The sequence below is a fragment of the Erythrolamprus reginae genome, chromosome 2 (assembly GCF_031021105.1).
Source record: "Erythrolamprus reginae isolate rEryReg1 chromosome 2, rEryReg1.hap1, whole genome shotgun sequence".
NCBI classification, from domain to species: Eukaryota; Metazoa; Chordata; class Lepidosauria; order Squamata; family Dipsadidae; genus Erythrolamprus; species Erythrolamprus reginae.
The window spans coordinates 12,237,865-12,258,572 of NC_091951.1; the positions used below are offsets into that span (position 1 = coordinate 12,237,865).

General features: G+C 48.8%; 2 protein-coding genes across 3 annotated transcripts in view; both read right to left on the minus strand.

Annotated features, from left to right (window-relative positions):
- Window positions 1-4,047: 4,047 nt before the first annotated feature.
- LOC139159732 (major histocompatibility complex class I-related gene protein-like) overlaps window positions 4,048-20,708 on the minus strand; it is a 65,783-nt gene continuing 49,122 nt past the window's right edge. The window contains exons 8-9 of one of the 2 annotated variants that reach the window (XM_070737092.1): window positions 4,326-4,359; window positions 4,048-4,076 (exon numbers count right to left, since the gene is read on the minus strand). In XM_070737092.1, coding sequence (XP_070593193.1) covers window positions 4,340-4,359 — 20 coding nt within the window. In that variant the 3' untranslated portion in view covers window positions 4,048-4,076; window positions 4,326-4,339. Of the gene's footprint in view, window positions 4,083-4,325; window positions 4,360-20,708 lie in introns of both variants that reach the window. The other variant, XM_070737091.1, reaches the window with a different exon arrangement.
- On the minus strand, window positions 6,080-19,967 carry LOC139163195 (major histocompatibility complex class I-related gene protein-like). Its single transcript, XM_070744155.1, has 7 exons — window positions 19,831-19,967; window positions 13,194-13,469; window positions 10,864-11,139; window positions 8,377-8,658; window positions 7,507-7,605; window positions 6,958-6,990; window positions 6,080-6,210 (listed from the first exon to the last, which is right to left on the minus strand). Exons 1-7 carry the CDS (start codon window positions 19,898-19,900, stop codon window positions 6,080-6,082), a joined length of 1,167 nt encoding a protein of 388 aa, XP_070600256.1. The 5' UTR covers window positions 19,901-19,967.

Genomic DNA, 20,708 nt, shown 5'->3' on the forward strand with positions numbered 1-20,708 from the left:
CTTTAAAAAAAAGTGGTTGTAAGAGGAGTTCAGAGATGTGGGAACGTAATCAGGATGGGTGTCTTCAAGGAAGGACAAGGGGTACTTTTGTCCTCCACTTCTCCAATGGGGGGAGCATGGGGAGGCACTTTGGAGGGGGTGAGTAGGGGGAGGAAGGGGAAAATAAGTAAACTAAGAGCAAAACAAAAGGGGAAAGGGTTTAAATTTATATATTATGGGTGACGGCATTATAATATTTTAAAATGTGAATGGTGAGGGACTGGCCCTCTGTCAGCTTTAAATGGGGGGAGAGAACCATGTGCCATGTTGCATTGGATCCCATTGGCAGTCAGCCATCAGCCATTTGAAGTTGACTGTAGGGAGCATTCCACCATTTTAGGGACTGCAGGCAGCATTTGTAACTCTGAATTGTCCATGAAAGAGAGATTCTGCTGTTGCCTCCAAACTCAGGCCCCAACTTTGGCCTGGAGCAGATAAGAAATTGGGACCTGAATTTGAGAGAAGCCTTCCCTTTGCAAAGGGGCTTCTTTGCCCACCTGAAAATAGGGGACTCCAAGAAATTCAGGCAAAGCAAAGAAGGCAGTGAGAGAGAGAGGTCTATCCAGAAAGTTGCTACCACGTGTGTTGTTTTTGTCCTGTCTGTTCAAGGCCTCTCCTAGGGGACATTACAACAAAATTGCCAGTAAAAGCTGTGATGTGAAGCAACTGAGGGTGTGGGGAACGTCTCAATGCTTTTCACTTACATAGAAAGAACCTCTATAATATGGGAACATCTTTCCCATCAATCAAGGGTCTCCTCACTCTTGGGCCACGTTGGGCACCTGAAAAGCCCATAGAGGATCTTCCACAAGCAGGAGAAGCTGTCCTTCTGCGAGGGGACCAGGACGGCTCTGGCCAGTCACTGAACTCATGTCTCCCAAGAGCCCCCAGACGAGGCTCAAAGACCGGCCACTTGGCCAATAGCCTGAGGCAAAGATGGATTTGTGGGGAAAGCAGCCTCTATTGCTGCCACCACCAAGCCAAGACCGAATAGACACTTTACCAAAGATCAGCTGGTGATGCTAAACATCTGGACACAGGAACAAAATGGCTGCCTCCTTCCCAAAGGAGCTCACGGGAACCCTCCCCAGTTCTTGCTCCTTCCAGGTTTTGCCTTGGTTGCTCCTCTTACCACTCAAAGGGAAATTGGCGTCTCTGATCAACAAGGGGGGGGGGGGTAGAATCCCTTCTATCTTCAACCTCCCAAAACAGCCAACAACTCAACCAAGAACCAAACAAAGCATTTATTTTCAAGCAAACAGTTTTGGCAAACTTTACAAATATATATACAATAGTTAAGGAGGTAGCAGCTTCATTTTTGTATAGCATGAAAATCCATAAATGACAATCTGGAAAACTGGGATCGGATGGTAAGGCGGTGACTCGTTTCCTTTGTTCAGCCTTTGAATTTGGGGTCCCGTGGTTCATCGCTTCCTTCTGGCCAGGCTGGATGGCCTTTGTTCAAAATTCCTTTCAGCATCCCATTCTCATCTCCAGATATTAAGTCCCTCTACTGAAGAGGCAGGAGATGGTTTAGTGACTTCAGTTCTTTATTGCTCATAGCATAGTTCCTGGTCAGACTGGAGTGAAAACATCCCAACTTCTTAGGACATATAACCTTGGTGATGGTAGAGAAACATCTGGACACAGGAACAAAATGGGTCCCTTCTCCCCAAAGGAGCACAGAGGAGCCCCTCCCCCCCCTCCGAGTTCTCGCTCCTTCCAAGTTTTGCCTTAGTTCCTTTCCTTCCTACCACTCAAAGTGAAATTGGAATCGGGGTCTCTGATTAATAAGGAGGGTAAAATCCCTCCTAATTTCAACCACCTCAGACATGCAACTTAGGTAAGAGAAAAAGAAATCACTTATTTTCAGAAAACAATTTTGGCAAAATTACAATATATGTGGAGGTAGCAGCCTGACAGTGGAATTGATCTCATGTTCCGTTTTTCTAAATCATGCAAATCCATAAACAGCAATCTATAAAAAAATCAGTGTCCAATGCTACACTCGCTATATTGATTATTTGTCAAAATTTGTGTTACCACATAATGATATATTAACTGTGCAAAAATCAGTTAAAAATACAGTGATACCTCATCTTACAAACGCCTCGTCATAAAAACTTTTCGAGATACAAACCCGGGGTTTAAGATTTTTTTGCCTCTTCTTGCAAACTATTTTCACCTTACAAACCCACCGCCGCCGCTTGGATGCCCCGCCTCCAGACTTCCGTTGCCAGTGAAGCACCCGTTTTTGCACTGCTGGGATTCCCCTGAGGCTCCCCTCCATGGGAAAACCCACCTCCGGACTTCCGTGTTTTTGTGATGCTGCAGGGGAATCCCAGCAGGGGAATCCCAGCAGCACAAAACAGGCGCTTTGCTGGCAAAAGGGGTGAATTTTGGGCTTGCACGCATTAATCGCTTATCTATTGATTCCTATGGGAAATATTGTTTCGTCTTAGAAACTTTTCACCTTAAGAACCTTGTCCCGGAACCAATTAAGTTTGTAAGACAAGGTGTCACTGTACATAAACTATTTTAGTGACAAAAATCTCTAAATTTATTTATTCATTGGATTCCTATTCCACCCCTCTCTGAAGACTCACTTCTAAATGCACCCTTCTAGTTTCATCGAATATTACATTAAACAAAACCAACATGGAAAAAAGAAAAAAAAACCTCCCACCTTTATCCCCCAAAAGCATAATGAATATTAACAACTTATAAATCTCTCTTGATTCTATTCCTCACCCCATTGTCTATAAACCCATGTCTAAAACCTCATCTTTAACCTCTAATCTCTATCCACTAAGAAAAAAGCCCATTAAAGGGGTTATGCACTCTACAGTACCTATTTTAAACTACTGTCATACTTGTCTTACCAACTTAATGGGTTCCAGGACTAGGTTCCTAAGGTGAAAAGTTCATAAGACGAAACAATGTTTCCCATAGGAATCAATGTAAAAGTGTGCAAATCCTTCAGGAAAATCCCAAACTTTAGAAGGGAGGCGAATGGAGGGCAGGGAGGAGCAGCGAAAGGGGGGGGATGGAAGAAGCAAGGTTAGGGGAAAGGGTGAGTGGGAAGGAAGGAAGGCAAGGGGGGTCCTTTTCCTTCTTCAAAATACACCCTTTCAATACCTCTGCAAGCACTCCAGTTCTCCTTGCTTCCTTAATGCAAATTCTTTCGCTCTCTCCAAGCCGCCCCTCCCTTTTCTTTCTTCAAAATACACCCTTTCATTGCCTCTGCAAGCACTCCAGTTCTTCTTGCTTTCCTAATGCAAACTCTTTCGCTCTGTCCAAGCTGCCCCTCCCTTTTCTTTCTTCAAAATACACCCTTTCATTGCCTCTGCAAGCACTCCAGTTCTCCTTGCTTCCTTAATGCAAATTCTTTCGCTCTCTCCAAGCCGCCCCTCCCTTTTCTTTCTTCAAAATACACCCTTTCATTGCCTCTGCAAGCACTCCAGTTCTTCTTGCTTTCCTAATGCAAACTCTTTCGCTCTCTCCAAGCCGCCCCTCCCTTTTCTTTCTTCAAAATACACCCTTTCATTACCTCTGTAAGCACTCCAGTTCTCCTTGCTTTCTTAGTGCAAACTCTTTCGCTCTCTCCAAGCCGCCCCTCCCTTTTCTTTCTTCAAAAATGAAAAAAAAAGAAACCCCTTCATCCCAGCAGCTGCAGCTTATGTTAGTAAGGTGAAAATAGTTTGGAAGAAGAGGTAAAAAAATCTTAAACATTGGGCTCATATCTTGAAAAATTCGTTAGAAGAGGCATTCGTAAGACGAGGTACCACTGTATTATCTACAAAATCCAATTAGAAATCTTTTGATTCAACAATTAGTAACATATAATATATTCTTTTCTCCTCTGCTCCTCAATCATAATAAAAAAGGTTACTGATTCAGTGATAATCTTTCAGTGATAAAAGATCCAAAAATCTATCCTGGTTCCCGCATGCAGAAAGAGTCTCCTAAGAGTCTGGCCCAATTCAGGGGGAGGCAGATCCATCTTCATTCCTCTCTCTTTATCCTGGGAGTGTCCACTGCAAAGAGGAGGGAGAAAGTATCTAAGGTTTAGTTGGATCAAGAGCCTGAGAGCAGCCAGAGGATCAGCGTTTGGGGGCAGGAAGACCCTTCCCTCAAGCCCCCTCCCCCAGATCCCTTCCTTTCCAATGTTTGAGGTGAATAGGAGAGAGAAGAGGGACTTCCAAAGTATCTTCACCCTCACTTGGTCCTTGGACTCCAAAGCCCCCCTCCCTCTCCCCCCCCACAGCCCCCAACACTCCACTCACCTGCAAGGGGGCTGCTAAATGGACAGGTTGCTCCCTAGATTGGAGAGAAAGACACAGAATGAATCAATGTCTTGTCCTGTGAGGAGGACAACTTCCATCCCACATACCTCAGTAAAGTGACTCTAGGCAGCTTACAGTAAAATTCAATAAACTGCCATGTAAAATATTTAAAACAATGAATAAAAACAAGATTCCCCCATCAGAGCCTTTGCTCCAACAACAAGATCATGTCCCGTGTGTGACCACTGGAACTCAGGACGATCTGAGAGAGATCCACAGAAACCATGGAGGCCATAAATTCCTGGGTTCCTTCCGAGACCAAAGATAGGGATGGCATATTGAAGTCTGCCCAAAATCCTTGGCACTCCATGCCAACCCTGAGAGGGCCACCAGCAACTGAGGCAGGGAGGTGGACGTGTATTAGGGAGGCTGGTACAGTAGAAACAAGTCCATCATGTCAGCTCAGCTTCAGAATCAGGGAGTCACAATCAGAAATGAGGAGTGGGAGCATCCTGAGTGACAGAAGAGATTCTCAGATGACCACTGCACCCCACTTCCCTTGCCCTCGGCTCTCAGTTGGGGCCAAATCCTAAACCCATCTCTGAAAGAGGGACACCCCTCTGTTTCAGAGTCAGCCAGGTCTCAGCTATGCCACTAGGGATCATGGCATTGCCAGTGGTTTCCCTATTTCCCCTCAAAGAATGGAAGCCTTTTTCCTCCAATGGGGGCCAAGGCTTCACCATGCAGACTCTGGGCTGCCTCCCCTGCCTGAATTCAACAGAGAAAGTTTCCCTTCTCCTCCACAGAATGAAGCAGTGAGAGGAGAGAGGATTTTGTGACACCCAGCTGGCTTTCACGCCTAAGGCAGGACTAGAATTCGGCCTAATCTTGTGCCTGTTGTGTTTGGGCCTGGGCCAGCCGTTGCTCCCACAGATGGGAGAGACGCGGCACAAAGTGAATGCGAAAGCCTGGCTGACAGCCAGGAAGACATGGCAGACAGCCAGGAAGATGTGGCAGACAGCCAGGAGGATGTGGCAGACAGCCAAGAGGACGAGGCCACTGGGACGCAGGATTCAGCAGACAGCCCAGGGGATTTGGCCTGCAATCCCTCAGACAGTCTTTCGTCTCTGAGTTCTTCTGCAGATCAATATATTGATCTGCGTAGCCGAAGAGCTATGCAAAGAAGGGATCGCTTTAAGAAGTATTACAAGTCATTATAGGAGCACCTGGGCTGGGTGTGGTTCCCTTAATGAGGGCTAAATGGATAAAAGGGAACAAAGGCCAAGGCAAACTGTGGCTTTTTATCTGTGTTATTTTGTGGTTCCTGCTCTGAAGTTTCTGTTCCGTGCCGTTGGAGTTTTCAACCCAGTTTTTTCAGACAAGTGGGAGGTGAAAACTCTGGGACTTGCTGTTTGCTCCAAAGATTCAAAAGGACTCCTGAAGCGTCTTTGCTCATTCCAGACTATCTTTGTTTGTTTTTTCCTGTGTTTTTGTATGCGGCTGAAGTAAGCCTTGCATTGTTTTCGGACACTACGAACTGTTTTGAGTAACCCTTTTTTGTTTATTTAATACAAGTTTGCTGATTAGCAGAGCACGTGTGTGTTTGATTTATTTTCCTTGGACTGTTACGCATTGCCTGAACCAGTCAGGCAGAATACTGCCCTCACCACTAAGCCAAAGTGGCTCCAATTATTCTTATTATTCCATCAGAACCAGACTCAGATGGAACCCAGGCAGGATGAATGGAGGGGGCTTTATAAAGTGGGGGCCTTTCCCTCTTTCCATCCCCCCAAAGTCTTGCAAAGAGACAGAATGGCTGATGCAGCAGCAGGAGTCGCTCCCTCCCACTTACCCAGGTCTGAACTGCTGGATCCTTTGTCATTTCCTGGAAAAGAAGGAAAGAAAAAGAGGGTGAGAAAGTCTCTCTCTTGGCTTAGAGGTGGAGAAGCTCAGCTCTTTCTGACCCCAGCTCCCTCCCTCCTTTTCCCTCCCCCTCCCTTTCTCCCTCCCTCCCTCCTTTTCTCCCTCCCTTTCTCCCTCCCCCTCCCTTTCTCTCTCTCACACACAATCAAAGACTCACAAAAACATGGAGAGAGTTTGGACCAAATTGTTTTGGCTAAAAGGCATCGGAAATAAGTCTTAAAATTTATATGTATATCACACTAAGCCAGAAGGCAGAGCTGACCTAAAAAATTAGAGATGGATCCAAAGTTTCTTGTAACCAGTTATTACTTAGGGAGCCTTTGTGATGGGAGACCAAGAGGAGATCCAGCTGGCATCCCCCAAGTTCCCTTTTCCTCAAAATGACCACTTTTGACTCTCATTTGGCAAAGCCTTTCCCTTCTGCCTACTTGGGAAACAGAGCATGTTCTCAGTCAGAGGGACCTTTTATTAGCTGGATCTTCTCACCTTGAAGTTTCCTTCTCACAGATGCTTCTCCTTGAGGATTGCAATTCCAACAACAGCCTGGCTGTAAGGAAAAGGGGGCCCATCTTCCCCAACTAGGTTCTTAAGAGGAAGAAGAAGATGGCACATGCAAGCACACACACATACACACAGACCCTTCAACTGATGGAGCCTTTGGTCCCTGCTCTAAGTTGGAGATTACTTGGAAAGAGGACAAATCACTCACTTAATGCTGCTCTGTAGCCATCCTGACGTCTCTCTGCAAGGACAAAAATCAGTGAAAGCTCAAAAGAATCCACCAGAGATCATCCAAACTCTCCCTCCGTAAGTGGAAGAACCCCAGGAGATATTTCACAGTCGCTTTGTACCATCAATAAAGACAGAAAGATCTTCAAAATGCAAATGTATCTCCTGATTTGCCCCAAGAGAGACCTGCTGCCTCTGAGATGGATGGAGGGGAATTGGGGGAAGCAGCTGGGAGGGGAGGGAGGTTCCCATGGAAATCCTTCTCTGCTGCTCTTTGATCAAAGCCTTTGAGGGGGACAGAGGAACTGGGAGGCCTCTTCCCCACTCAGAAGAACCTCAGACTGCCTGAATCTCAGACTCAGCTGAACCGAGACTGAAGTCCCAGCAAGAGGCTGAGATCTCAGATGCTCCCCAAGAGGCCTGGGACAACAGGACAGAAGGAGGGCCAGAAGGAGCTCCCCAAAGGGAAAGACTTGGGGGGGAATCTCCCCATCTTCCCTCCATCACTCCCCCAAAAAAGGATACTTACTGAAGAACACCAGGAACCCAGCAATCAAACCCACCACAACCAGAGCAGCCACAATGCAACCAATGATGAGCCAAAGGTTGGATTTTGAATCGGTGGGTTCTGAATTGAGAGAAAGAGCAATTAAATATGAATATTTCCTGTATCGTGGTGACAATCATCAATAAAAAACCAGAATATCAATTTGAATTGTTGAACTTTGGGAGTCCAATGTAGATTAGGGACACTTCTGAGCATATGCAGAGTTCTTTGAGAGGGGGCTTTTTTCCTTGGGTTTTATGCTGAGCCTCAGAAATTCACACATCATACAATGATGTGCAAACAACAGTGCAGCAACAGTGACCTTTTAACCTTTAAAGCAGGAAAGCCTGTTAGTCTCTGATGGGGAAATAACTCAGAACTGGAAGCCTCTTTTCTAACTCCTGCATCAGCCCAGCCACTCTCTGCATTGCCTGAAATGAGCTGCAGTTTCTCAATTTTTAATCAAAATTTGCCTTCAGAAAAGGGGCTACCAGACTCCTCCTGATTCTTCCACTTTAGGAATTGTAAACAAAAGCAAATCTATTTCTGGTGCTCAGTGTAACTGCTGCCTTTCTGCCGGGAGGAAGAACCAGGGGAGGCCTAAGAGAGGATCTAAGGGCATTTCATCAGGATCAGCCAAGTATTGTGATAGGATTCTGTAGTTTCCTTTCTATCCCCTGAAGTCAGTTCTAGGGTCTGGTCCCTGCAGCTTTACCAACCTCAAACAATGGAAAAACCAATGGATTAAAGCTCAGGTATGTTCACATCTGGACACATCTGGGGTCAGATTTCTCTCCCACCCCCCTCCAGGCTGCCAAAGAGCCCGGCCTTTCCCTCCCTGCAGCCTCTCACCCTTCAGCTCCAAGTCCAGAGGATCCTGCAGGCCGTCGTGCTCCACGTGGCACCGATAGCGGCCCCTCTCTTTGGGGTCGATCTGGATGCTGATCCAGTAGTGGTAGGTTCCATCCGCATTGGGGGCCACAGATGTATGGAAGGTGTCCTGCAACCAGACCTCCCCGTCCCTCATCCAGGAGGCATCGATCTCCCTGGGGTAGAAGCCGTGGACCCGGCAGACGTGCGTCTCGATCCCATCCTCCACCTCCGTCCTGCTGCTCATCGTCACCACTGGAGGCTCTGCGGAAACACCGGAATTGACTCTGAGCCCCTCCAGAGACTGAAAGGTGGGTGAGAAAATCAGGGGCAGGAAACTCTCCCCCTATTTCCCCCTCCACACCTGAAGCATCTCAAGGGGTTTTGGGAAATGCTCCGAATCTGGAAAACGCTCAACCACAAGAACTCCTGATTTTGAGTCCTTCCCAGGGACTCAGCCTGAAAAACCTCCGGCAGCAAATTGAGGGTCCAAGGAAATTCCTCTCTGTCTGCTTTGACCTCTGGCTGATCTTGGGCTGCTCCCTTCAGGGGAGGGAGAGTGGAGATGGTCTCTTAAGGTCCCTCTCAAAACAGCCACAACACAGAAGATTCTCTCTACTTTCTGCATCCTCTTCTGCTCCCCTGAATCTGAGGCTGCTCCAGGCCTCTTTCCAAGGGACACAACCCCAATTTTAAGGGGAGGAGAGATCAAAGGGAATCTCACATTGATAGAAACATAGAAACATAGAAGACTGATGGCAGAAAAAGACCTCATGGTCCATCTAGTCTGCCCTTATACTATTTTCTGTATTTTTATCTTAGGATGGATATATGTTTATACTAGGCATGTTTAAATTCAGTTACTGTGGATTTACCAACCACGTCTGCTGGAAGTTTGTTCCAAGAATCTACTACTCTTTCAGTAAAATAATATTTTCTCATGTTGCTTTTGATCTTTCCCCCAACTAACTTCAGATTGTGTCCCTTTGTTCTTGTGTTCACTTTCCTCTTAAAAACACTTTCCTCCTGAACCTTATTTAACACTTTGACATATTTAAATGTTTCGATCATGTCCCCCCTTTCCCTTCTGTCCTCCAGACTATACAGATTGAGTTCATTAAGTCTTTCCTGATACGTTTTATGCTTAAGACCTTCCACCATTCTTGTAGCCCATCTTTGGACCCGTTCAATTTTGTCAATATCTTTTTGTAGGTGAGGTCTCCAGAACTGAACACAGTATTCCAAATGTGGTCTCACCACGCTCTGTATAAGGGGATCACAATCTCCCTCTTCCTGCTTGTTATACCTCTAGCTATGCAGCCAAGCATCGTACTTGCTTTTCCTATCGCCCAACCACACTGCTCACCCATTTTGAGACTGTCAGAAATCACTACCCCTAAATCCTTCTCTTCTGAAGTCTTTGCTAACACAAAAGTGCCAATGCAATACTCAGATTGAGGATTCCTTTTCCCCAAGTGCATTATTTTACATTTGGAAACATTAAACTGCAGTTTCCATTGCTTTGACCATTTATCTAGTAAAGCTAAATCATTTACCATATTACAGGTGCCTCCAGGAATATCAACCCTATTGCACACTTTAGAGTCATCGGCAAATAGGCAAAACTTCCCTTCCAAACCTTCCCCTATGTCACTCACAAACATATTAAAAAGAATGGGACCCAGAACAGACCCTTGTGGCACACCGCTTGTAACCTGTCTCTGCTCAGAATACTCGCCATTAATAACAACCCTCTGATATCTAAGCTTCAGCCAGCTGCAAATCCACTGAACTATCCAGGGATTAATTTATCTGTCAGCTCTTTATGTGGAACCGTATCAACGTCCAAATAGGCAATATCTACGGCACCACCTGCATCCAACACCTTAGTCAAAGAACTCAATGAGGTTAGTCTGACATAATTTGTCCTCAGTAAAGCCATGTTAGTTTGGGTCCAATAAGTTATTGGTTTTTAGGTGCTGATTTATCCTCTTTTTGAGTAGAGTCTCCATCATTTTAACTATAACTGATGTCAAGTTAACTGGCCTGTAGTTACCAGCTTCTTCTCTACTACCTTTCTTGTGGATAGGCACAACACTGGCCATTCTCCAATCATCAGGAATATCTCCTGTTAAAAGGGATTGGTTAAACAGGGTAGCAATGACAGATCTGAGTTCTTTAAGAACTCTAGGGTGGATGCCATCTGGACGTGTTGCCTTATTTATCTTTAATCATCCAATTTCTTCTAAGACATCGGCCTCTGAGATCACTGGAGCTGAATCCCTACAGGTAGAAGCAATGCTGTATTCATCCAGAGTATTATATTGTAAGGTGCCTTCTGAGAAAACTGAACAGAAGTAGCTATTCAAATGGTCAACAATCTCCTTATTCCTATCAATGTAGATGTAGAATGTGTCCAAGAGATCCGGCCATAAAGGAGGAAAGTCCAGTCTGCATTCAGATGCTCACCTGTCCTCAGCAGCGTCTCCTTCCCATAGAACAGGTACTTCTCCAGCCACTCAATGCAGATTTCCTCCAGGTAGGCCTTATATCTTTGATTCTTTCCTGGATCAGCGTTCAATTTCCTCTGAGTGAGCTGGGCCTGGGGGTCAGGAGCCACCCAAGTGAGGGTCTTTTTGTCGAAGGTGATGAAGGTTCTACCATCATAGCCATACTGCCGAAACCCTCCTTTGCTCCCATCTCTCTGGAGCGCACAGCCACATATCATCTGCCATGTGTGAAGGCCTGAAAGACAAGAGGAGGAGGATGGTTTCCGTAGTCCTGAAGATAGACAGAGCTGCCCCCCTTCCTGCAGGGACTTTGACACTGACACCCCCATTTCCTCCCCAGAGTCCAAGGGAAAGGAAGCCCCCATCACTAACCTCCCTTCCCCCCTCCCTCCCCCTCCCTCCCTGCATTCCCCTCCCCCCAGGACGGAGTCCCTGAACCTTCCCAGGAAAAGGGAATCTGGAAAAAGCAGCAGAGGATCCCAAGGGAGACGGAGAGAAGGAGGAGTGGAAAAAGAAACAGAGGGACAGAGATCCTTCCATCTTTCTCTCTGCTGTTCCTCTGGGGGGAAAGGAAGGGATCCCAGAGAGGGAACAGGAGCCTGGATCTGCGGCTGCAAAGAGGGAATGAGAATCTGGTGGTCTCAAAGAGGATCTGTTGATCTACATAAAAGCTTGCAGGGATCACTGTGACCATAAATCTCTGTGTTCACCAACAGCACCAAGTCATAAGGGCTGGTTCCAATTTTGGGTTAACCAGAAACAAACCATGGTTTAGTGTATGTGGGAATGAAGCCTTGAAGGGCCACAAAGGAATATTTTCCTCAGCAACAGCAGCAAGTGACCCAGTCTGATCTGGACACCCGAAGGGTTATTGGCCTTTGAAATGAGCTTGAAGTCCACAGTCTTTGCAAGGCCCTGGAGAAGATATTTAGACAATGAAGTGACCAGATTGTTGGATTTAAAAGAAAACTGAATCTTTGAAAAAACCAAAAGGAAATCCTGAAATGTTTCCACTCCTGTTTGGGCTTGAGAGGGAGGAAGGACGCCAGGAACTCTCAAATCTAAGGGAAAAACCACCTGGAAGGACAGTTGAACTAAACTGACCAGTGTTTTCCCTCCCTTCCCCCACCCAGGAATGTTGGGTGAGGGGATCCTTTCTCTGCATCTTCTGCTCAGCCAGAGAACTTCATTTGTTGCTGGTTAGCCTGGAAAGGAGGCTCCCCTCCATTCTGGCTGGTCTTTTTCCACCAGGGGGAGCCCTCTGGGTCCAGTTCTGATCCCCTGAGAGGCCAGCAGGGTGCCTGGAAGGATCTGCAGAGATCCTGGAGTGGATAGAGGGCAAGACTGGCAGAGCTCTGGTGTCTGCGTGGAGTGGGTGTTTTGCGCCGGAGTAAACTAGAGATTCTACTTTCTCCCTTGCTGCCTCCCGGCTCTTAGGGGCTGCAGCTCCTTGGGATGAAAGGAGGGGAAATGGCTGATGTTTGTCGAGAAGGTTTACCTCAGCCCAAAGCAGCCTATTTTTAGACACACATTTGCTTTCACATTTGCTTGAAGATGAAACTTGTCCCCCAAAAATGGCAGAAGGGGGGAGGGGCTGCTGAAGAAGGCCTCCCCCCCCCTCCAGGGCAGCCCCACCAAGAGGGCAGGGCAGGAGTTCAGCCTGAGGGGCCAAGGATGGGAAGCCACGAAGGCTCTGAGAGACTCTGCAAGGGCCCCAAATGGAGGATCCTTTCTTCTCTGTCTTTCCCTCTCAGGATTGGGAGGATCCTGGCCCTGTGCCCCCCCCAAGAGCCCCCACCCCATTTGGGTCTTCCTGGCCCCTCCTTCCAACTGGAGGATGAGCAGAAGCTCCCGGCATTTGGGGGCCCCTTGTCCCTCCAAATAGGGGGTGAATGGATCTAGTCTTCCCAGGTGGATCTGCATTTGATCCCTTATTTCTCTGGTGTGGAAACAGATAGAATGACGATCACCTGCTTCCCTCAGGATCTAATTAGGATCCACTGCCTTTCTTTGGGGGTGGGAGACACCTGTGATCCCCTTCCTCCCTCACAGCAGGAGATCCACCAAGGTCAGAGGGAGGGAGGGGGAGATTTCGGTCTCTTTTTACCTCAGTTTATATTAATATCAACATTCAGAAAGGAAGATGGATAAATTTAAACATGTTTTAAAAAGACAATTTAAAAGCTGTGGAAGCAGTCTTTCCCCTTGAAGGGACCCCCCCTTTCTGCCCTCTCTGGTTCCTGGGGAGGGGAATATGGGGCCGGAGGAGCCACCCGACCCATCACTCACCTTTGCTGTCATTGTAGCGACTTCTCAGGTTCTCCAGGTCTGCTCGGAACATCTCGTCTTGGCCACGAATTTTCCGGATCTCTCTGTCCCAGTGTTGGGGATCCTTCTTCCTCAACTTCTCTATCCAGGAGACTCGAGGCTGCAACTTCCGGCTGCGGCTGTCATAGTGAAGAAAGACCTGACCGTCCACAAACCCCACAACGACAAAGTGGGGCTGCCCCTGCCTGGGCTCCAAGACAGCAGTGTAGAAATACTTCATGAAGTGGGAGGAGGCGCCTGGAAAGGACCCAGAGGGGAAGAATTAGAGGGCTTCAGTCATGGACCCTGAGGCTATGTGGGGCATGGAAGGCCCCATTGTGAGGTCTGGAAAGAAGGAAAAAGAAGAAGAAAACTGAGGGCGGAGGAGGACAATAAGAAAATGAAGAGGGAGATGATGGAAGAGAAAGAAAAACCAGAAGGTTATAGAGGGAGCGACCGAGAGACAAAGGAGCATTTTCTGGAGGGCCTGAAGGGTTGGGGGGAGGCAGAGAGATTGGGGAGAGGGGAAGAAAAGGAAAGCAGAGAGAGAGAGCAGGCTCCCAAAACTAACTTACTTTTGATTTGATTTGATTTGATTTGATTTATTTAGATTTGTATGCCGCCCCTCTCCGCAGACTCGGGGCGGCTCACAACAAAGTGAAAAACAATTTATAACAAATCTAAATTTCTACTAAAAACATTTTAAAAACCCCATTTTCTAAACACACATACATACACACATACCATTCATAAATTGTATATGCCCGGGGGAGATGTCTCAGTTCCCCCATGCCTGACGGCACCGGTGGGTCTTAAGGAGCTTACGAAAGGCAAGGAGAGTAGGGGCAGTTCTTATCTCCGGGGGGAGTTGGTTCCAGAGGGTCGGGGCCCCACAGAGAAGGCTCTTCCCCTGGAGCCCGCCAACTGACATTGTTTAGTTGACGGGACCCGGAGAAGGCCCATTCTGTGGGACCTAATTGGTCGCTGGGATTCGTGCGGCAGCAGGCGGTCTCGGAGATATTCTGGTCCAGTGCCATGAAGGGCTTTAAAGGTCATAACCAACACTTTGAATTGTGACCGGAAACTGATCGGCAACCAATGCAGACTGCGGAGTGTTGGTGAAACATGGGCATACCTAGGTAGGCCCATGACTGCTCTCGCAGCTGTATTCTGCACGATCTGAAGTTTCTGAACACTTTTCAAAGGTAGCCCCATGTAGAGAGCATTACAGTAGTCGAACCTCGAGGTAATGAGGGCATGAGTGACTGTGAGCAGTGAGTCCCGGTCCAGATAGGGTCGCAACTGGTGCACCAGGCGAACCTGGGCAAACGCCCCCCTCACCACAGCTGAAAGATGGTTCTCTAATGTGAGCTGTGGATCGAGGAGGACGCTCAAGTTGCGGACCCTCTCCGAGGGGGTCAATAATTCCCCCCCCCAGGGTAATGGAAGGACAGATGGAATTGTCCTTGGGAGGCAAAACCCACAGCCACTCTGTCTTATCCGGGTTGAGTTTGAGTCTGTTGGCACCCATCCAGGCCCCAACAGCCTCCAGACACCGGCACATCACTTCCACTGCTTCGTTGACTGGACATGGGGTGGAGATGTAAAGCTGGGTATCATCAGCGTACTGATGATACCTCACCCCATGCCCTTGGATGATCTCACCCAGCGGTTTCATGTAGATATTGAATAGCAGGGGGGAGAGGACCAACCCCTGAGGCACCCCACAAGGGAGAGACCTCGGAGTCGACCTCTGACCCCCCACTAACACCGACTGCGACCGACCGGAGAGGTAGGAGGAGAACCACTGAAGAATAGTGCCTCCCACCCCCAACCCCTCCAGCCGGTGCAGAAGGATACCATGGTCGATGGTATCGAAAGCCGCTGAGAGGTCAAGAAGCACCAGGACAGAGGATAAACCCCTGTCCCGGGCCCGCCAGAGATCATCCATCAACGCGACCAAAGCAGTTTCCGTGCTGTAACCGGGCCTGAAACCCGACTGCTGGGAACCTAGATAATCGGCTTCTTCCAAGGATCGCTGGAGCTGGAGTGCCACCACCTTCTCGACAACCTTCCCCATAAAGGGAAGGTTGGAGACTGGCCGGGAGTTATTAAGTACGGCTGGGTCCAGGGAAGGCTTCTTGAGGAGGGGGCGCATGAGCACCTCTTTATAGGATGATGGAAAAGATCCCCTCCCCAAGGAAGCGTTGATATTCTCCTGGACCCAGCTCCGTGTCACCTCTCTGCTGGCCGAAACCAGTCAGGAGGGACACGGATCCAGTAGACAGGTGGCGGAACTCACAGCTCCAATGGCCTTGTCCACTTCATCAGGTGTCACCAGATCAAACTCTTCCCAGACAGGTGGACAAGTACGGGCCCCAGTCACCTCAACTGACTCGTTGTCAGCCGACTCTGTTTTCCAATTGGAGTAGAGGTCCGCCCGGATCTGAGCGATTTTATCAGCGAAAAACGTGTTAAAATCCTCGGCACTACTCTGCAAGGGTTCGGTGGGAGGAGGGGGTGGAATATAGCTCCACCGGACTACGGCTAAATATCAAAGAAAAAATATAGGAACCCCCCGTTGAGTCAGCAACTGCTTTGAAGTTCTGGGGAGGCGAAGTGTCCCCGTTTCCAGAAATCCTAGATTCGGCGGTGTTCGTGACGGTGGCGAGCTGTTTGGCCACGAACACGCCTGGAGTCGGGTTGGCGGAGACACGGAGGAATGGCGGCTGCTATTTACAACTGAGCTGCGCTGCCGGGAGTGAGTCGGGTGAGTCGGAGAAGGGAAGAGCGGAGGACCGTGACGGCCAGGGAGAGGGAGAGGGAGAGGGAGCCAACCAAGAAACAACTGGCTTGGACGACCCAGACTCTGGGGGAAGCCTTTTTTGGAGGAGGTCTCCTGAAGCTGACAGTCCCCTGGAGGGGTCTCGTGTGTGCAAGGAAGGACAGCTGACGGGAGGAGAGAGCGTGCACCGAGAGGAAAGGAGAGAGGGGAGAAAGAGGGGCGACGTCTGAAATTGCCCTCCCCCCACTGCATGGACCCGAGACGCCAAGGAGCTGCATGGTGGGAGCACCCGGCGCTGGAGGGACTATGGAGGAATGAACTAGTGGGAGGAAGGAGAGGAAAGAAAGAGGAAGGAGGAAAGAGGAACTGAGTCTGAGGCAGTGCCTGAAGCTCGCCCTACTGAGCCCACATGGAGTTTCTATTAAGACCTTATAAGACTGCAGAGGGTCTGGAGACCTGGAAGCATTGTAAGAGCAGAGGAGTGGGAGTGACTGAGAACCCAGAGAAAGACCTGAGAGTGCCAGCCAGTGGCAGTGGCTGGCACCAAAAACTTAACAACAGTATGCCAAGATTTCTCCCTCAACAACATTTTTCCCCTGATCAATTCTTCCCCCCCCCAGAACTCACCTTTAAGAACTGGTGTCAGTATTGCTGGCTTGATGGATAGTTGATTTTCAATTATTTCCTATACAGTATTTTTTAGCACTTTAGAACCTTGCACTTTACCAACTTTAATTCATAGCTAAGCCTTGATTTTATACTATTAACTATTAATCTATGAACTTTTTTATTCTCTATTTTATATTGTGATATATATTATTAGTATTTTAATTATTATTAATTTAATTCATTTTAATATTGCTAGGTGGTTTCGTAATTAATGGATGATTGGGGTAGATATGGGACGAATGATTGGTATGAATGTAATGGTTGGGGCGGGTGGGATTATGGTATGAATGTGACAAATGGAAACAGTATGAATGATAGACTTGGCCCACCTGACGCCGGAGAGGCAGGAGGGGAGGGGGCACTAATCTCTGGGGTGACAGAGGGTCAGAATATTCTGGTGTTGCTGGGGAGAGGCAGATATGGCGGGGGCCACAGAGTTAGCCGTTCCAGGGGAACGAGGGACCGTTGCTTAATAACGGTCCCTTGTTCTGGCTCTGTGAGCTCAATCTTGGGTACTGGTGATGAGTGTAATTCTGGCCCTGGGCTCAGGTTGCTGCTGCTTAATGCCAGGTCGGTGGTAAATAAAGCTCTCCTCATCCGGGACTTAATCCTGGATGAGGAGGCCGACCTGGCATGTGTTACTGAAACCTGGCTGGGCCCAGAGGGAGGAGTTCCTCTCTCTGAAATTTGCCCAGCTGGATTTCAGATATGGCATCAACCTCGACCCCAGGGAAGGGGGGGAGGAGTGGCTATTATAGCCAGGGAGTGCCTTTGCCTACGTGGACTCATTGCTCCAGAGATTGCGGGTTGTGAGTCTCTCTTGATGAAGTTGGACTTAGGGGTTCAGGTGGGCTTGTTTCTCACGTACCTGCCTCCCAGCTGCGTGTCAAAAGCCCTGCCTGTGCTGCTCGAGGAGGTAGCCGGGTTGGCGGTGGAGTTCCCCAGACTTATTGTCTTGGGGGACTTCAATCTGCCGTCACTCGGCGAAGCCTCTGGACTGGCACAGGAGTTCATGGCCACCATGGCAACCATGGACCTGACTCAAGTAATACAGGGTCCGACTCACGAGGGAGGACACGCACCCGACATGGTATTCCTCTCTGAGCAATTGAGCAATGATCTGAGACTAAGGGGCTTAGAAGTGTTGCCTTTGTCATGGTCAGACCATTTTCTACTACGGCTTGACTTCCTGGCTCCAATCCTTCCCCGCAGGGAGGCGGAACCAATCAAGATGTTCCGCCCCAGACGCCTGATGGACCCAGAGGGCTTTCAGACGGCGCTTGGGGTTATTCCAGATGCACTCATCCACAGTTCGGTGGAGTCTCTTGCGGAAGCCTGGAACAAGGCTGCAGCGGAGGCTCTTGATCGGATTGCGCCTTTGCGACCTCTCCATGGCGCTAGACCCCGTAGAGCTCCATGGTTCAACGAGGAGCTCCGGGACTTGAAACGCCAGAAGAGACGTCTAGAGAAGCGATGGAGGAAGAGTAAGTCTGAATCCGATCGAACACTTGTAAGAGCGTTTATTAAGACTTACAAAGTGGCGCTCAAGGCGGCAAGATGCGCGTACCATGCCGCCTTGATTGCATCAGCGGAATCCCGCCCGGCCGCTCTGTTTAGGGTGACCCGCTCCCTTCTTAATCGGGGGGGATTTGATTTGATTTGATTTGATGCCCCTCTCCTAAGACTCGGGGCGGCTCACAGCAACAGAACAATACAAATCCAACAGTTAAAAACAATTAAAAACCCTTAATATAAAAAACAATCATACGTCTCATACAAACCATATATAAAGCGGGAACGGCCCAGGGGAATCAATTTCCCCATGCCTGACGGCAGAGGTGGCTTTTATGGAGTGTGCTTCCCTCCAATTGTTCCCCCCCTTCCAGCAAGGCCTCCCTCACCCCCTTCTGCATTGCTCAGTCTCTGCCCCAAGGAGGCTGCAGGGGCCCCACAGGGAGAAGGGGGGCTCCCTCCTCAGAAGCTCAAAACACAGCAGGAACCCCCATCTGGTCCCTCCAGGAGAAACAAAAAAACATTCATCTTTCAAGGCTGAAGAGATCAAGGCATTGCAACCTGGTTTCATAAGGGAGGTGCTCCATTTCCTTGATCATTCTTGTTGCCCTTTTTTGTACCTTTTCCAGTTCCATTATATCCTTCTTGAGTTGAGGTGACCAGAACTGTACACAGTACTCCAATTGTGGTCTAACCATTGATTTGTACAGAGGCAACACAACACTTGCTGACCTATTTGCTATTCCCTTCCTAATCATGCCAAGAATGGAATTTGCTTTTTTAACTGCTGCTGTGCACTGGGTTGACATCTTCATTGAGCTGTCCACCAAAACCCCAAGATCTCTGTCTTGGGTTGTCTCAGAAAGCTTGGCATTGCTTCCATAGCCAAGAGGGAATATTATCTCCCACCCCATGTTTATCATTTCAGCTAAGCAGACACCTCCCACCTTCCAAAGACTTAATTTAAGATAAGTGTTTTCCCTCTTTTTCTGAGTTTTCACTTTGGAGGCAACATAAATAGAGAACAAGGAGAGCACATTGGGATTCAACATGTTGAATTTCTCCTTTTTTGAGCCGAGGAGCTGCAAATGCACGTACATCTTTATGGCCCTCCTTTTATTCCAAGGTCCGTTTCTCTCTAGACTCTGACCCTGCAGCATTCACACTGCAACCTTCACCCAGTCGCTCCATTGCACCCACTTCCAAGCCTGGAAATAACACGCGAGTGTTCCGGGGCACGGCCCGGGTCCTCCCAGCGCCAGAAGCCGGGGGGGGGGGGGGACAAAAAGCCCCTCCACCCCCACCCGCCCAAAGACAGGAAAGCCGACCCAGGCGGAGGGGCTGGGTGAAGGCAGCCAGGGGTGTGTGAATCGACCTATGTCCTGCAAACGCTGCTTCCCGGCAACCTCGACCTTGGGGTCGCCCAGGTAGACTTGCCTGGCCCCTGGAGGGGCGACCGTTGTCCCGCTCCCAAAGCCGCTGTGCTGGGATGGGAGGCAACAGAGTCCAATTAGCCTTTAAGGGCCGTTCCGAAAGGATCCAGATGGGAAAGGGGAACGGACTAGAAAGAGGACCGAATCAAGATTCCCTTTAACCCTTCCGGGAGGGGGAGAAAAAGGGGGCGGAACCCCCGACGCCCTCAAAGGGACTCACCGAAGCTGCTACCCCGGAAAGCCACTGCCACCCACACCAGGAGTAAGACGGGCGCAGAGCGCAGAGCCATCCTGACGGCGATCCACAACCTGCGCCCAGATTTGCTGAAGGGGCACAGAAAAAAAAACAAAAGGGCGCTCCCGTTGATCCACAGTTCAACAATCCAGAGCCGGCTGGCGATTGGCCCAAGCTCAACCAATAGAAAAAAAGTGTCCCCGTCTCGTTATACAGTATTTCCTTGGCAAATGTCACGGGGCGCACAGGTGTGGGGAGGTGGGGGGAAAGCGAAAGTTCAATCAGGAAATCTTCCAGGGATTACGCTTATGGGGGGGCTGAGGGGGCAGAACAGCGGGGCTGAGAAAAGCGGCAGGATTATTTGGCGCTGGGGGGGGGGGGAGAGGCGGAGTGAAGCGACTCTGAAAACCATTAATGCACGGAATAGCTTCCTTCCTGGAGTTGGTTGGTGCTCCATCACTGGAGATGTTAAAAAATGGACTAGACAACCATTTGATTGGGGTGGTATAAGGCAGTGATTTTCAACCTTTTTTGAGCCGCTGCACATTTTTTACATTTGCGAAACCCTGGGGCACATTGAGTGGGGGAGGGCGGCTAAAAAAAGTTTGGACAAAAAATTATCTCTTCCTCCCCTTCACTCTATTTCTTTCTCCCTCCCTCTTTCTCTCCCTTCCTTCCTCTTTCTTTCTCTCTCTCTCTCCATCCCTCTTTCTTTCTCTTCCTTCCTTCCTCTCTTTTTTGCTCTCTTTCTCTCTCCCTCCCTACCTCTATGTCTTTCTCTCTCTCTCCTTCCCTCCCTCTCTTTCTCTCTCTCTCTTGCTTTCTTTCTCTCTCTTGCTCTCTCTTTCTCTCTCTTGTTTTCT